Source organism: Diabrotica virgifera, chromosome 10 (genome assembly GCF_917563875.1).
Source record: "Diabrotica virgifera virgifera chromosome 10, PGI_DIABVI_V3a".
NCBI classification, from domain to species: Eukaryota; Metazoa; Arthropoda; class Insecta; order Coleoptera; family Chrysomelidae; genus Diabrotica; species Diabrotica virgifera.
The window spans coordinates 43,613,957-43,631,959 of NC_065452.1; the positions used below are offsets into that span (position 1 = coordinate 43,613,957).

Sequence of the window (18,003 nt, forward strand, 5' to 3'; positions counted from 1 at the left end):
AATTTGCAATTTGGCATAAACATAGCTAACATGTCAAAGAAAAAAGGTGATATTGTGGCGATGTGTGATTTTGTCCGGGGAGTGAGTTTCTTCCCTTCTCGGGGGTGAAACAATACACGTTCAAGATAAGTCCGGAATTGGATAAACTAACTAATTCTAAGCAACTTTAGTTCCATAGATTGTTTTCACTAAGTCAATACTTTTTGAGTTATTTGCGAGTGAATATGTTCATTTTTCAACAAAAAAACTACGTTTCTAGAGGGTTTTTCGGAAATAACTCAAAAAGTTCTCTGTATACCCAGTAGGAGCGCAGAGTCGTAGGTAATGAAAAATAGGTTCTTATTCGTCAAATTCCATATCGAATATTTTAACTCATCACACCTTTTTTAAAGTGTTTAAAAAGCTGAAATTCTGTTTTCTTTAAAAGTTTTTAACATCAAAGTAAAGAAGGTACGCTCAAAACAGAGTTGGTCATTTTTCTTGGTAAAAAAAAATCGTAAAAATCACCACCACCACCTAATTAGCATCTCAAATGAAACTAATCGTTACCGCTTCACAAGTTACTTGACTTACCTATGTATTGTTTATATGATCTGTAAGTTTTATCGGTTCAAAGTTCTCATTTTTGAAAAAAATTGGTTGAGTAAAAATTGTTTTTTAATTATGAAAAAATTTTTTTAAATAACTTAAAAATTATTGGTGATACCAAAAATCTCAAGTAGTAAAAAGATATGCTATTGTAAATATTTTGGACTTTTTGTTTTCCTGTAGACAAAAATTGGTTAAGGTATGGCTATTCAAAATTTGTATACACTCGTGATTAGTGACTCATTTAGCCCATTTAACTACAGCCTTTTCAAAAATAAGCACTATGAACCAATGAATCTTACAGATCTTATAAAAAATACATAAGTAAAGTAATTTGTGAAGCGGTAACGATTAATTTCATTTCGCATTTTTCAATTTATCGACCAACATTATTTTGATCGTAACTTACTTACTTTTCGTGTTAGAAACTTTTTTAAAAAAGAAAAACAAAGTTTTTTTAAATAATTTAAAAAAAGTTGAAATCAATCTTCACGCGAAAAATGCTTGATTTTTTGGTTATTTGGTAGAACTTACTTTTTATTAGCTATAACTCTGCTGCTATATACTGGTCAACAGACTTTATATATACTCCACTTTTTTCACTTTTTTATCAGCTATATTTTTGCTAGGTAATAGTATTTTTTTAATAAAATATTTCTTGTGTATTGACTTAGTGATAAAACAATATAGAAAAAAAGTTGATTAGAATTAGTTAGTTCATCCAATTCAGGACTTATTTTGACCGTATATTTCTTTTCTCGTTTTTTCATTGACATTATTAGCTATGTGTATGCCAAATTTCATGTCTATCCAAGCCGTTCTTTAAATTTTTTTGGTTTGAAGGTTTTGCAATATTTTACCGTGAGTGAATGGACTATTAATGCAGTAAATTAATATTAATCCTATCGTTTTTCATACTGACATGACTGATCACTTTACGCCAGTCGTTTTTATAAATAATAAAATTCAAAAATTTTCTACATCTAAATCTCCAGTCATGATAAATTAAAAACCAATATCGGAAAACTACTACCTACAGCTTTTAAAAAATGAACATTGGAATGAAATTTATATCAAAAAAATATATTTTCAAATTGCATATTATGATACATTTATTAATAAGTTAAATAATTACATACAAATCTCTAGGGAGATAAAACCCTTAAATAAACAAATATCAAAAAAAAAACTTGGATCTTTGAGGTTGATATCAAACGACGAGATTTTCTTAAAAATAAATTAGTGTCTATATTTTATCCTTATTATCCTTACCACTTACCACTATAAATAATTGTCTATATTTATGCAGTGTTATGATAAGGGTGCTATAAATCCATAAATCCAAACAAAAGGAGCATTGAGCGTCTTGGCATTATTTTTATGGCGGTATAAAACGATATAAAACCTGCATTGAATATCTGTTTCCGAATTTGCAGTTTTACAACTTCCTGCTAATATTATAAAAAATAGTACAAAAGTGTTTGCGTTAGCACGTGTTTAGGCAGGCAACGGCGGTTATTCTTTAAACAAGAAGTGCTGAGACAAGGGCTTTGTTTAGCAGGTAAAATGAAGGAATCTTACAATAAATAACGTTCTCTGTGTTACCATTGATTATAAATATTCCACTAGATAGCTCACCTCTTGGTAACCGAAAGACGTATCAACAACTAGATGGCGCTACTCGAAAACCGTATCGAGATTTCTCATTCTCTCTTTGACTTGCGAGGAGGTAGGAGTAGTGTCAGGGCCGAACTTACCCTATAGGTGTATTAACTGTGACAAGTGTTGTGACAAGTTATAGCAAAATTTAAAAAAAGGACTCACATTTTAGATCAAATGGCCTCTGTAACGCATAAGGGCATAAGTGTGTTTACGCGGGATGTTTTGAAAGAAACGATGGAACAAATAATAATATATCTTTCTTTAAATTTTCCCTGAAAGACGTAGAGCGCACAAAAATTTGGCAAAAAAACTGCGGAAATATTGATGGATATCAGTGACCTGAAACAGAGGGTAATTTGCCAGCATCATTATGCAGTGGAACATATTTACCAAAGTGGCCAAAGAAAGTTATTAAGGAAAAGTGCTGTTCCTCTAAAATTTGCACAGTTATCAACTGATTTAGGTGAGTACTTAACTTTGGAAATATTTTTATGTTTGCCTAATGCGCTTTGTCAATGAGAATAATACTATTAAAATATATTTCATATAAAATCAGTTGATATTGAGTGATTTATATATTTTTTATACAATTAAATCAAAAGAGATTTTTTTTAAATATGAATGCGTTGTTAGTATCACTCCAGAAATAACGGAGATGCTTGTTTTGCTTTAATTAAAATTACACATACATTTCAATGATTACCTATTTTAGGTGATACCCCACCACTATTATGCTCTACATACGTTTATTGCGGTACGAAACGTAAAAGATCTACAAGTGGCGATTGTATGGTTAGGTCAACTCCATCGCCTAAGAGATCAAGTAGTAGTCTCAGTGATATTTCCAGTTTTGATATTAATTTGCCCACAAAACTTGAAACTGAATTGACGGAGAAGGTAAAAAAATTGGAGTATCAAGTAAATGCTTTAAAGAAGAAGTGCCGTCAGAAGAACAGTCAGCGTTGTAGAAGAACAACAAAAAACAGAAAATCGGCAACCGAATTCATGATACCGGTACTGTTAGAAAATAAAAGCATATACGTGCACACTTTTGTTAATATGCAGTTTTCACACAAAACTCGTTCACAATGGAGTCACAATGAAAAGGATTTAGCTCTGGCCATTTATTATAAGTCTCCCAGTTGTTAAAAATTTTTAATTAGATCTCTTAACTTTATATTACCTTCAGTAAAAACAATTCAAACTTGGTTGCGTGTCATAAAATTAAGAACTGGTTTAAACATTTCCTTAATTGACAAGTTGAAGAAAAAAGCAGAGACAATGGATGAGTGGGAAAAAATTTGTGTGTTAATGTTTGATGAAATTTCTTTAAAAAAACAATTGGAGTACAATAAATTAGATGACATTATAGAAGGGTTTCAAGATTTAGGTGCTTTAGGAAGAACAAACAAACTTGCCAACAGAGGTCTGGTTTTCATGATGCGCGGCTTGCTACATAAGGCTACGCGGCTTGCTACAGGTGGTCCAATACATAGCGACAACTTAAAAAACATTGTAGTTGAAGTTGTTTCAAAATTACAAAATATTGGGTATATACCAAAAGTGTTGTGTGATCAAGCATCTAATAATAGAGCTTTATTTAAGCTGTTAGGCGCATGTAAGGATCAGCCTGCAATAGAAATAGGAAATCAGAGGATTTTCACTATGTTCGATAAACCCCACTTATTAAACAGTCTAAGAAATAATTTTCTTAACAAAAAGTTGACGTTTTTTGCCGATTCTAAACAAATATCGTGGTAAGATATTGAATACACATACAACATCGATAGAACCAGTGTGAGAGCACGATGTATGGTGAAAATAACAAACGTTCATATAAACCCTAATAATTTTCAAAAAATGCGTGTAAAATTAGCAGCACAAATTTTTTCCAACTCAATTGCCTCAGCAATATCAACAGCAATATCTGTAGGGCAGTTACACATCAAAACGGCTTCTCTTACTGCCGAATTTTTGAAAATTATAAATAATATTTTTGATGGTCTTAACAGCAAATATTGTAGTGATAGTAATCCAAACAGAAAGCCAATGTCAACTTTAAGCAAGTCAACTGAAAACTTAAAAGCAGGTTTAGAATATTTTTAAAAAATTAAAGTTTTTGAAAATCAGAAAGAGAGAAATAATATTCACTGTCTACACGGCTTTCAGTGGACCATTTTTTCAGTTTTATGTTTGTGGGAGGAACTTCAAAAATAATATAATGTGTCATATCTTTTAACATCTTTTCTAAACCAAAATCCTCTAGAAATTTTTTTCTTTATTGTGCGCAATAGAGTTAGTCTAGTGCGTTCATAAAAAACATGTGTTTTTACTTAATAACAGGCGGTAGCTGGTTTGTCTTTAGTTTCATGCGTGGAAGAGAATGATGCTAGATCAAAAGTATGTGTTTTATCTCGTCAGGTATTAATGACGCACGGGTAAATAATCGTGGACTCAACTGAATGTTAAACTACACTATTAGCTTTAGTTTATATATACAGTAGATAATAACAAGTATTTTATAATATCAGGAAAACAATATCAGTATGTCTTAAAACCTTGGAAACATTTGGAAACTTTTTTATTCAGTTTAGGGAAAAATGTATTATTGATAAAAACTTGCATGTCCTAAAACTCAAAATGAAAGAATCACATGTCAAATATTATGAGTCGTATACCAAGTTTGTTAAAAAATATTAATTCTTCTCAAGAGTAATATACCTTCATTTTTAAAGCACTTTCATATAAATATGACTGTGGCTTTTAATTGTTCTCGACTTTTAATAATAAAATGTTTCGATATTGTCAATAATGAAAGTACTTCTTGAGAACAAGAAATAATAAATATCTTTTTTTCTAAAATTTTAATTTTACTATCTTAGTTTGAAAAGAATTAACATTCAAATATACTTATTTACTTTGTTTTGAAATATGATCTAATTAGTGATGTTTTAAACTTTCTAATCCTGTCCGTTTATCAGCTTTTACCTATTGTTCCTAGGCAGATGGCCCTCAACTATTTATATGTTGGAAATTCCCTGTCTTAAAAAGATATACGTATACCAAATTTCATGCCAATCCAATGGATTCTTTAAAATTCGGAGGTTTTGCAATATTTTACCTGGGGTGAATGGGTTAGATCTGGAAAGAAATTCTGTATATCAACTTCAAATAGTTTATTTCGCATTAGTTCTGAAAATATCATTCTTTTACAAATTGCAAAAAATAATTTACATGTGAATTATCACTGCTAATTTTATTATGTATTTTCTATTTTGTTGTTTTTTTGTAGTGTATTAATAATTAAATAATTTTTAAGAAACCTCTTCACTATTTTTATTAATCAATTTTTAGCGTTTTATCTGAAGTAAAATCGGAATTCCAAAATAGAGATTACAATCGCGTTAAAATTATTTGTTAAAATGCTGAATACTACCCTTATATCGTTGTCTATTACGCCAGCCAAGCAACTCAAATTTATTTTTCAATCTTGGCAAAAATTTCAATAAATGTCGCTACCGTCCAGCCAGTTAGTACTTAGACTTGAGGGGCAAAGAGGTGTAAGTGGGCGGAGTTTAACACTGAATTCGGTTTTACCTAAAGGTGAGGTATCTATGTAGTTATTAATCAATGGTGTTACTTAATAAATTTGGTTTTCAAATTTTTGGATGAATAGGTATTTTTTGTTTTTACTTATAAATACCTACACAAAAATTAAAATATATTAAGCAGTTACATTTCGTAGTGTGTACGTGTGTAGTTCAAAATGTCCCAAACAAATTAGAAACAAAAAAAGCAAAAAGCGGATTAAAGCGGGCCCCTGCGAGGCCCGGGCCCTGGATCCGCGGAACCATGCTCAGTACGCCACTGTTTAACGAGTTAAGACCATTTTGAATTTGAAATCGGTATTATAAATACATCAACAGAAGGAAATAAGTATTCATTTTACATAGGTAATAAGGTAAAAAATATCTTCTAATTTTCAAATTAAGTTTAATAGAAATCATTGAAAAGAAAATTACGAACTTCTGATATTTTTTATACACCCACCGGCACAAAATTCCGCCACCCAAAATTTTTGATTAAGTTTGATAATTTATAACTTTATTATTTGTGCTCCGATTTTCAAGATTCTTGTAGCAGTTTGTAGGTATGTATTAATATCGTTTGCAATTATTCCAGTAACACAAAAACTTTGCAAGCATGGCATTATACAGGGGTGAAGGGAAGGATTGTATTTTCTCCTAACTTTAAAAAATTCTGTGGAAAAATGGAACAGCTGATTTTGTTTCATAGTCCTGTCATATTATCCCGGAGGCATCACTAAAATTTTGTTTTTTGAAGTATCCGAATATCTCGCTTGTTGTAAGAGCTGTACCATTTTTTGTAAATAAAAGCACTGATGGACTATAAAATAGGGTAACCGGTGAATTGCTCGAATTCAATTGCTCGAAAATCAATTGCTCGACATGAAAATTGCTTGAAATACAAATTGCTCGAATAAAAAAGAAAATTATATATCTAAAATATTTATTCACAATAATACAAAATATAGACATAAGAAAGATTCTTGAAATAGGACAAATTATGTGATATTCCACGTAAGTATATAATCGTATATTAATTTATGCTGAAAAAGTATTTATTACAAATCTAAAATATCTTTGAACTTTTAAAATAATAAGAAAAATAACGGTTATAATTTTCTCTCATTATGATAATTAGGGATTATAATAATTTCCAAGTATTAGGGAAAGATTAAAATCAATAAATACCCATTAACATGCTTACCCATTACCAATGCTTCTTTATTGGGTATGTATTTTAGATACATAATTCTCTTTTTTATTCCAGCAATTTTCATGTCAAGCAATTGATTTTCAAGCAATTGATTTCGAGCAATTGCATTCGAGCAATTGACCTAGAACCATAAAATAGAGGTTGGATTGATAAGATTAGAATGGATCGCATGCAGCCCAGATCTCAATCGTATTGAGCATTTATGGGATGAATTAAAAAAGGTTATTCGCCGTCATCCTAGGCCTCCAGAAAATTTGGTACATTTATGGTCTTGGTAGAGGAATATTGGGCTATTCCCGAGGCAAGGATAACACATCTTTTTTCGATACCAAACAGTTTTCGAGCAGTCGTTGCTGCAACAGGTCGACATAACCGCTATTGAATTATTTTGTTGTTAATTTTGTTTTGTTGATTTTGTTTTGTTAATTTTAGTGCGTTTGATATTTTTAAACGCTTTTATTTAGTTCAATAGTTTGCGTCAAATCTTTAGACGTTAATTTCAGTACCTTTTCTCCAATGCAAATTAATGAAAATTTACAGACATATGAATTCGCAGGAACAATACACGAATAATCAATAAACAATTTTTTTATGTTTATTAATTGTTTAAATAAAAAAACGATTTTAATGGAAAATGCTTAAATTCTCTTGTTTTTTACAATGTAAAAACTTGAAACTTTTACGGATTGTAGCTAATGATATGAACTATACATCATTTCACTTTTTACGTTAATTGTTTACGTTATGCTTCATAAATAAACAATAAAGTTTCAAATTTTTTGCCGATTCCGACTACTTTTCATGTTAGTACATCATATGTTTTATACATATTTTAAGAAACATGACGATATATTTTAATGTTTAAAAAGTGTAAGACTAAAAAGTAAAAAATAAAAAAATGAAAAAATAATTTTTAAGAAACGCTTTTCTTTAGTTACGAGTGACTAAAACTAAAAATATTATAAAAAAAAACAACTAAAAACCAAAAAATAAAAAAAATGAAAAAATCTAACACATTCGTTAAAGAAAAGCGTGGGGCGAAAACCGTTTATTCGATGAAGATGCGCCACGTTTATCTTTGACGAATGTGTTACTAGATTTTTTCAATTTTTTTTTATTTTTTGCTTTTTAGTTGTTTTTTTATAATATTTTTAGTTTTAGTCACTCGTAACTAAAGAAAAGCGTTTCTGAAATGTTTTTTTTTTCTTTTTTTTATTTTTTTAATTAAAAAAACCTTCAAAGCAGTGTTTTTATTTACAGCTCTTACGAGAAAAGAGATATTCGGATAATTAAAAAAACAAATCCTTAGTGATACCTACAGGATAACACAAACGGAGTATGAAACAAAATCAGCCTTTCACTGTTTCCACAGAATGTTTTAAAATTAGGAGAAAATACAACTTTTCCATTCGCCCCCGTATAACGCCATCTAAGTAAAATAATTTTGTTAATCCGAATAATAACAACCACATTAATACATGTACCTGCAAACTGATGCAAGAATCTTAAAAATCGGAATAAAAATAATAAAGTTATAGATTGTCAAACTCAATTAAAAATTTTGGATGGCGGAATTTTGTGCCGGTGTGTGTAGTTATCTACTTATAGTCGGTTCGCTAAACTCAGACGCAACTGGCTAGATATTTTAGTCGATAATTTTTTTGTTTTTTGCCAATTTTGCAATAATTGGCAAAATTACTAACTATTTAGTGATTATTAACTATTTAGTAATTATTTTTTGCCAATTTTACTAAAATTGGGAAAATTACCGACTAAAATATCTAGAAAGTTGCGTCTGAGTTTAGCGAACAGACTATACAACCCTACTCTTTAACTTTTATGAGGCATTCCCTATATTAAACTCATTAGTTTTCGAAATATTTTTAGTTTCCTTCAAATTTCGGTAATCATACCTACAATTTTTGTAACTACGAGTAGAAATATGTTATAGAATTGTCTTATTTAATAATATTATGTAATATAATACAGGTAATATGTAAAATATAACAAAATTACTCGTATTCAATAAATAACTAATACAAAACATAAATCAAAACAATATGCAATAAATATAACAATTATTTTTACATTAATGTTATATCAACAGTACTTATTCTAAGCCAAGAAGTTTTTAGTAAATTATTCATAATAATTATGAATTGCAACAATTATTGTTGATTGTGACAAGCAATTATTAATAATTAAAAGGCCACTTGTACCAGTTTACCAAGCCCGGCCCCAGGGGTGATCGAACTGGGCGGCTGCCCAGGGCGGAAAATTTAGAGGCGGCAAACTTTAGAGGACAGCCAATTTTTAGAATTGAAGAAATAATTAATTATGTTTTTAATATTATAAAAAATCAATATTATGAACAAGAGCGGCAAAAATTCAACTAAGTGAAAAAATAACAATTGCAAGGTTCATTCGACGGGAAATCGACAACGCCTCCTTCTTCTTCATCGCATAAGAATAGTGGGATCATCGTCATTGGAAAAATTTAATAGAACTACTTATATCAATAATACAGTTATTAGCACAACATTATTCCATTGAGGGGCGATCCTGATAAACTTTTTCATCACAACAATGGTAATTTTTTAAGCTTGTTGAGCTCTTTAGAAAATTTGATTCTGTTTTACAAGAGCACATTAGAAGAATAACGAATGGTAGTAACAAGCAGCATCACTAATTGGGAAAACGTATTCAAAATAAAATTATTCAGCTCCTCCATGACCAAATCAAAAATAAAATTTTAAACTTTTTGAAATCAGCAAAATATTATAGCATAATTTTAGATTGTTCACCTGATATTTCTGGGGTGGAACAAAGGACTATTATTACATATTGTACGTTTTGTCGATTTAGGTTCATGTTCACAAAGTATTAAAATTGCAGAACATTTTCTTGGATTTGTGCCTGTACTGGAAACCACAGGCTTGGGACTTACAGAAATTATTTTACAACAACTGAATGAACTGGGAATACCTTTGGAAGATATGAGAGAACAATGGTATGATAATAGGGCAAACATGAAAGGGAAGAACTTGGGAGTTCAAAAAGAATTTTGAAAATGAATCCTAGAGCACTTTTTGTCCCATGTTCTAGCCATTCACTCAACTTAGTCGTGAACGATGCTGCTAAAGCCCATCACAGTTTGTAGTTTCTTACTTTTCCTTAGTGACAAAATTTTACAACTTTTTACAACATATTTCTAGCCTAACATTGAAACCTTTGTCCGAAACTAGATGAGAAAGTAGAATTGATGCAATTACTCCCATCAGATACCAAATTGAAGAAATCTACGATGCTCTTGTAGAAATCAGTGCCAATAAAAACAATGATAAAACGGTTGCTCATGAGGCAAGCTGTTTGGTAAATCAAATCCGTGATTTTACTTTTCTTTGCTCTGTGGAAATATGGCATGACATTTTACTTCACATCAACGTAGTCAGCAAATTACTGCAGAGTATTGATATGGGAGTGTATCAAGCTATCGGTTTATTAGAAAAAAGGAAATCCATTTTAAGTCTCTCAGAAGTGATTTAAAATTCCAGGGCTATTTGACAGACGCAAAGTTAGAAATTGAGAACTTGAAAAACGGAGGCACAGTAATAGCAAGAAAGAGAACAAATGGAAAGACAATTCGGCTATGAGGCTGAAGATGAAAGTATGGACCTAGATCCAAAGACACGATATAAAGTTGACTTCTATTTAAAAATTATAGACACAACCGTTAATGCATTAAGTGATAGATTTCAGCGCAAATCAAGAGACATGGTGAAATTTTTGAGTTTTTGTACGACATAAACCAGATTAGATTAGAAGGATATTACTGCTACGGATTTATCAGATAAATGTTTTAAGCTATGTGATGCTTTAACTTTTGATGAGTCAAAAGATCTAAATTATGCTGATCTAAAAGATTAATTCAAAATACTTTCCACGATTGTGAAGCCCAATAGTACACCTCTACAGACCCTGAAAATGATTAGAGAGTATGATTTTGATTTCGCACCCAACGTTAGTGTTGCTTTGAGGATTATATTAACCCTACCAGTGACAGTGGCCTCTGGAGAGAGAAGCTTTTCAAAGCTAAAACTAATAAAAAAATACTTAAGATCAACTATGTCCCAGGAACGTTTGAGTGCTCCAGCGACAATCTCTACACTCAACGAAAAAGGTACGTAATATCAATAAAAATGTTAATTCAGACAACAAACGCAATACTTAAAATTTGTCCAATTCTTGGTTTTGTTGGGACAACAAAACGATGTTCATCAATTCATTATTTTCGTTCGTTGAGCCAATGTATTACGTTTATTGAATGGATGAACATTCATTATGTATACCATAATATCACTTTATTGGTATTACGAACTCTGTTCACTGAGTCAACGAACACTATTTATTGATATTACGAACTCTGTTCACAGAGTCAACGAACACTATTTATTGAAACAACAACGTCGTTAATTGACCGACGAAGACTATTCGTTGTGTCAATAACAGTGTTATTTCTCCTAACGTATTTCGTTTATTTCTACAATTATTTCCGTTTATTGTTACAATTAATTCCGTTCATTCCCTCAATAAATACGGTTTTTCTTACAAGCAATTCTATTCATTCTTACAATCAGTTTCGTTCATTCCTACTATGAACGTATTTTATATTAATAATTACTGAATGCAATAGCCCAATGTATGATATTAATTGATTAATAATAATTTTTTAAATCCCCCTTTTTTGTCCTTAACCTAAAGGACTTTACACTGTGTGATTTTCCATATGATTTCACTTATACAGTGTACTGGAATAAGTGTTACACTCCCCCCACCACCTTATTAACTTATTTATTTTTAGCACATAAACAAAACGCTCGGACAGGTCGATTTTTAAAATATTCAAAGTATATTATAACATCAATATTTCGAACTTTACACGATCCCTCTTCAGGTGACAAGCGCGGCGTAACTTTGATTTTTTTAAATGGGAAAGTACGTCACGTGACAGCTTATTTAAAAGCGTTTGAAATAGTGATTCCAAAAATGTATAACACTTTAATCCTTTTTGAGAGCGCAGGTGCAAAATTTCGATCGAATTTTCGATCTAATTCGACTAATAAGTATTTTTGAAAAACTTAAACGCAGAATAAAATATAACATTATTACCGAGGGCAAAAAGTCCCTTAGAATAAACAAAAAGTTTCTGTTGAATGGTATGCCTATTTGAAATTAAAAATCATACTAAATTTTCTCTTTTTCACCCCTGTGACTTATTAAAATAATCATTATAGAGGTTCTCAGGGACTTCAGACCCTCGATAATATTGTAATATTTTACTTTGCATTTAAATTTTCAAAAATAATAATTAGTTTTCTCAGGATTCGAAAAAAATGAATATATTTAAAAATAATTCGACCGAAATTTCACGATAATAGACACACAAAAACTTCCTTCTACTACGGACTACACTTGAAAACGAAATGCAATTATTATTCGGCACTTCGGTAACACAGAGAAGCTAGGGGTATCACGATAAGGAAAATCCGTTAACTTTCAAATGGTCAAGCAAAACATTTATTGTCTCAACATTACGATTATTGTCACAATGAACGCATTGATTGTGGGTATTAAATGCAGTAGTAGATTGATTAATGCATTCGTTGTCACAACAATCAATTTACATCTATTCAATAATCATATATTACTCTATATTACCAACATTTGTACATTATTTTAATGAAATCTGTACGTTGTCACGATAAACCAAGGTAATTGCTTGTCATCTACGAAATCAAGAACGTGAGTTGCTGCCAGAATTAACAGTATTTATTAAATATACGAAACTAAGTTATTGGCTGAATAAATTTAGTGTTATTGATTAATGTACTCTAGTTATTCTCACAATTATTATTCAATCATTGTGACAATAACCAAATACATTCGTCAATGTCTAAAAGTTCGTTGAAATAACAAATTAAATTGTTGTGACAACGAAATACTATTCAGTAATCACTGTTAATCAATATTACGAACTAAATTTTTTTGAGTGTATTGAACATGAAATAGCTGTTATACTACGATAAAGCGTTATATTACAAAAATTATAAATTTTATCTGTTTTAAAAATTACTTTGATGTGAGTCTTGAGCAATGAATGTGTTAATATAATATAGTAATGTAGTAAAATTTCATGAAAATTTTGGAAATATATGTGTTTTTAAGCGTGTATCGTTCAAATAAAGTGGAAAATAATTTAGCACAAAGCACACATCAATAAAAATACAATCGTGGTTTAAGTTGGCGATCGCTTTAAAGGTGGTGAGTCATGAGTCTACCAAAGGGGAGGGCGGTCGCTGATCTTGCTCAGGGCGGCAAAATCCCTAGGGCCGGGCCTGCAGTTTACAATGGTAAAACTGTCAGTTTATTTCCTTAATACCACATTAATTGTTACATTGATTGCATATTGTTATGATGTATATTTTGTATTAGTTATCTATTTATTGAATAAAATAATTTTGTTATATTATTACACAAGACTAAGTTATTTCGACTTACAAAAATTTGAGATAATCCCGAAATTTGAAGGAAACTAAAGGTATATCAAAAATTAATGAATTTCGGTATAGAGAATGCTTCATAAAAAGAAAATTTGATTTGAGATTTACAATGTATATGTTACCGGCCAAACCCGATTTTAGGACAAACTAGTTTGGCCTAGGCCAGTTTTCTGGACCAATTTCCAACAACTGCTTATATAGTAACATAAAATAGACTATTAAAAGTTATTAAATGATGAGTTTTTGGAAATTGGTCCTGAAAATCTTTGATGTTGATTAAATAATCCAATCATTAAGCCTTATAGGTACTTTTTAAATATTTTGAGTAATAGAGAGAACTTTGACAAGAGATTTACTTAACTAAGTATAAACTTAAAATAAAAAATAAGCATATAAAACCATGTTCGGGACACTACTTGACCAGCCAGCTTGCAAATGGGTTTTTTGGGTACTACATTTATATACCTAATGCATTATAAATACAAAAATTCCCGTCACTTTGGTCCGGATCCGATTATTTCGCACCCTCAGTAATATAAGGGCTCAACTCAAAATTTGTGATAAATGTGATTTTGAATGATATGGGCACAAAATGAAATTCTCTACCAGTTAGCGTTGACAGAGGGAGAAAAAGAACATGAATGGTTGGGTAAATATATTTATGCCTCTCTCTCTCACTCTCCCTGCCACCTCTAGTTTTTACTGCTACAAGGGAGCAATCAGTAACATGTCTTTCTATGACGAAAATCCTGGTTTGTTTGTATTTTAACATTTTGTATTATATAGAATAGTTTTTAGTTGAGCCGTTATATTATGCAAAATATAATAAATAAATCGGTCTAATTCATAATAGATCGTTATTTTGCATAAACAGTGACATGACATTAATAATATAACCCATAAAAGGGATCAAACTTAAACAGTTCCTTATTTCTGTTATATTTTTTGTGCTATATTGGACTAACTTGAAAGTATCTATTTTTTTCAATTACATGTAATTAATGGAATTTATTTATATTAATTATTTTCTCATCGCTATTTATAATGCAATTATCAACTAACAAATCTGCCAAATCTCACATTTATAACTTAAATAATAAGCATGTTATTTGAAAAAATAGCTGTAATTTTGGAAACCAGAATCTTTAAACGCAATTTCCCAAAAATCTACTTTTTTGAATTGTGCATCTACAGGGTGTTTCATTAATAATTGTCCATATAGTAACTGGAGAAACCTTAGCCCAAAATACGAAGATTTAACCTAAAACACTTAAATACAATGTGGTTCCTTACTGAGTTAGGGTGTTTTATCTAAAGATTTTAAAATTATTTTTGCTCAGCATTTTAAAACTATTCGACATATCCTTTTCATACTTGGCAGAAAGTGTGGGTACTGTACATTCAACGAAATTATAATAAACAGACGTTTCTAGCTACTATCAGAGGCGTACAACAGGGGATGGTGAATGGTTGACCCTTGTCAAATTCTACGCCACTGGAGAAATTACTATTTTAGTGTCATTTTTCGATTTAGCAATACTTTCTACGTAAATAATATACTCTTCATTGGTAACGATAAAGTCAGTAGTTTTCGAGATATTTGAAGTTAAATATGAAACGGCACAGTTATTTTGATTAATTTATTTATATGATTCATATGATTAAAATTTAAAAATTATTTGTACCTACCCAGTACTTTAAAAATATCTGGCGTATCCTTATCATACTTGGCAGAAAGTGTAGGTACTGTACACCCTACTAAATTAAGACAAATAAACGTTTCTAGCTACTACCAGAGGCGTACAACAGAGGATAGTGGCTGGTTGACCCTTCCCAAATTCTACGCCACTGACGAAATTGCTATTTTAGTGTAATTTTTTGATTTTCCAATACTTTTTATGTAAATAATATACTCTTCATTCGTAACGATAAAATGATTAGTTTTCGAGATTTTAGAAATTAAAAATTAAGCGACACAATACATTAATCAAAATAACTGTGTCGTGTCATTTTTAACTTCAAAGATCTCGAAAACTAATGACTTTATCGTTACGAATGAAGAGTATATTATTTTCATAGAAAGTATTGGAAAATCCAAAAATTGAACTAAAATAGCAATTTCGCCAGTGGCGTAGAATTTGGAAAGGGTCAACCATTCACTTTACCCCGTCGTACGCCTCTGATAATAGCCAGAAACGTTTGTTCAACATAATTTAATAGTTTGTACAGTACCTATACTTCCTGCCACGTATGAAAAGGATACGTAGAGTAGTTTTAAAATGCTGAGCAAAAATAATTTTTAAATTTTTAGATAAAACACCCTGTAACTCAGTAAGGAACCACATTTTATTTAAGTGTTTTAGGTTAAATCTTCGTATTTTGTGCTAAGGTTTCTCCAGTTACTATATGGACAATTATTAATGAAACACCCTGTATATTACTTAGGGTGCGATTTGTTGCTTCGGAAATTGCAACAAAAGACTAAAATTTCGAAAATCAAAATTTTGCTATAACTTTTGCAAAAATGAACATAAGACTTTGATATTGCACGAAAAGTTGAGTCAAACATTCCATAAAATGCAGATGAATCGTCTTGCAATTTTTTGTGCAGTATAACTGTTTGACTCAACTTTTCGTGCAAAATTTCATTTTCGCAAAAACTTTTAGTTTTATTTTGCAATTTCCTAAGCAACAAATGATCTAATCAAAATTCAAAAACTGCTATTTTAAACTTTTGCTCATCTACTTACTCTAAACTATGAATATGAATACTCCAAATAAAATATTGAATTATCCTAGTTTTACCTGTAGCGATTTAAACGGAAAAATTGCCATTTTTGACCCTAAAATTCTCGTTCGAACTGTGACGGGCATTTTTGTATTTATAATGTATTAGGTATAATATAGTACCCAAAAAACCCATTTGCAACCTGGCTGGTTAAGTGTCCCGACAAAAACCTTATTTCTCTGGACTAGTATCCCTCTTCCCTCAAATAAAAACAGGGAATTTGTAATAGTGTTGTTTATAAGTTCAATGCATAATTCAAGCAATAAACTTTGTAATAAATAGGACAGACATTTACGTTATTAAAAAATAACGGAACAAAACGATTACAGTGCCTAATTGTTAGTTATCAAACCATTTGTCTCAATAATTGCGAGCTAAAAATAAATCCATTAATCTGAATCTAGAAACAAAGTTTGAAACTTTTGAATTATTACTAACCTCATGCTTTCTTGGGTGCTGATGACGGCAAATTCGGTAAGGTAAAGAAAAAGCGGAGTAAATATACAAAAAAATAACAAAACTATGAAGCCTCCATCGGAGGTTTTTCATTATTCTTGCAGAAAACAAAACAAAACAACAAAATTTACATTCGAGTTTTGTGAGGTTATGTTAAACTTCAAGCGGAAGATCGTTCACGGACGCCACTAACATACACACCCTACGAACGCGATTGACAGACTGAAAATGACGAAAACGAAAAGGGTTAGTAGCGCTCACGAGTCACGAGAGCGTGGAATACTCGTTCGCGGTGCCGGTGGTGGAAGAAGCGATTCGTTCGATGAGGAGTCGACGGTATAGTCCAGTCAACGAAATGTTTTTACTACTTATTTCGCAGGAAGTGATTAAATTAATGCATTTTTTTTAACTTCATTATAGTTTTTATTAGATATTATATGTTATTAGATATTATAGTCTGGGCTGATTATCGGAGAATAGGCCATTTTTGGGAAAAGTTATTTACCAGCAATTTTATTGCTGGAATCGAATCTTATGATTGTATATTGTTATGATCTACTTTTTATTACTTTAATATCACCTAATCTTTATTTGATTACTCCAATTAATTATTTAATCACTTATCCAATTGTCGCAAATCATACAAAAAAATTAATAAAAAATCTCAGGGTGCCTTTTTATTATACAAAAAATATCTAAATTTTATGTTATACTTATCTTCTCTCGTGGTTTCAGTATCTCTTAGTTGGTGCTAATCGGGAAAAAATATTAGGAAAAGGAATTAAATAGAAATATAAAATAAGCATACAGAATTTTATTATCAAAATCAATACTCTAATAATCGATCAAATTTAAAACCTGTGGACACAGCTGTCCGAATGAAAATTTTACCACTTAAATTTATTCTAGTTAAAAAAACAATTTATCGGTTTGTTCCCGATGACTTTGATAAAACAAGCTAAACAAACAAATTTAGGTATTCATTAATTACCTATACTTCCTATTTACTTTATGAAATATTGGAATCTTAATTCATATGCTTTTACTCAAAATTTTAGTTTCCGAACATAAAAATATCTTTCACATAAATTGACTGACCTTTTGCTTCACTCACTCTGATGTCTTCTCTTGACCCAAAACAGCTCTCCC

General features: G+C 30.5%; 1 protein-coding gene across 2 annotated transcripts in view; it reads right to left on the bottom strand.

Annotated features, from left to right (window-relative positions):
• LOC126893425 (leishmanolysin-like peptidase) overlaps nucleotides 1-17,081 on the bottom strand; it is a 502,521-nt gene extending 485,440 nt beyond the window's left edge. For both annotated transcript variants that reach the window (XM_050663593.1, XM_050663592.1), the window contains exon 1: nucleotides 16,837-17,081. In XM_050663593.1, the coding sequence (XP_050519550.1) occupies nucleotides 16,837-16,947 (111 nt within the window). In that variant the 5' untranslated portion in view covers nucleotides 16,948-17,081. The remainder of the gene's footprint in view (nucleotides 1-16,836) is intronic.
• Between the last annotated feature and the right edge of the window lie 922 nt (nucleotides 17,082-18,003).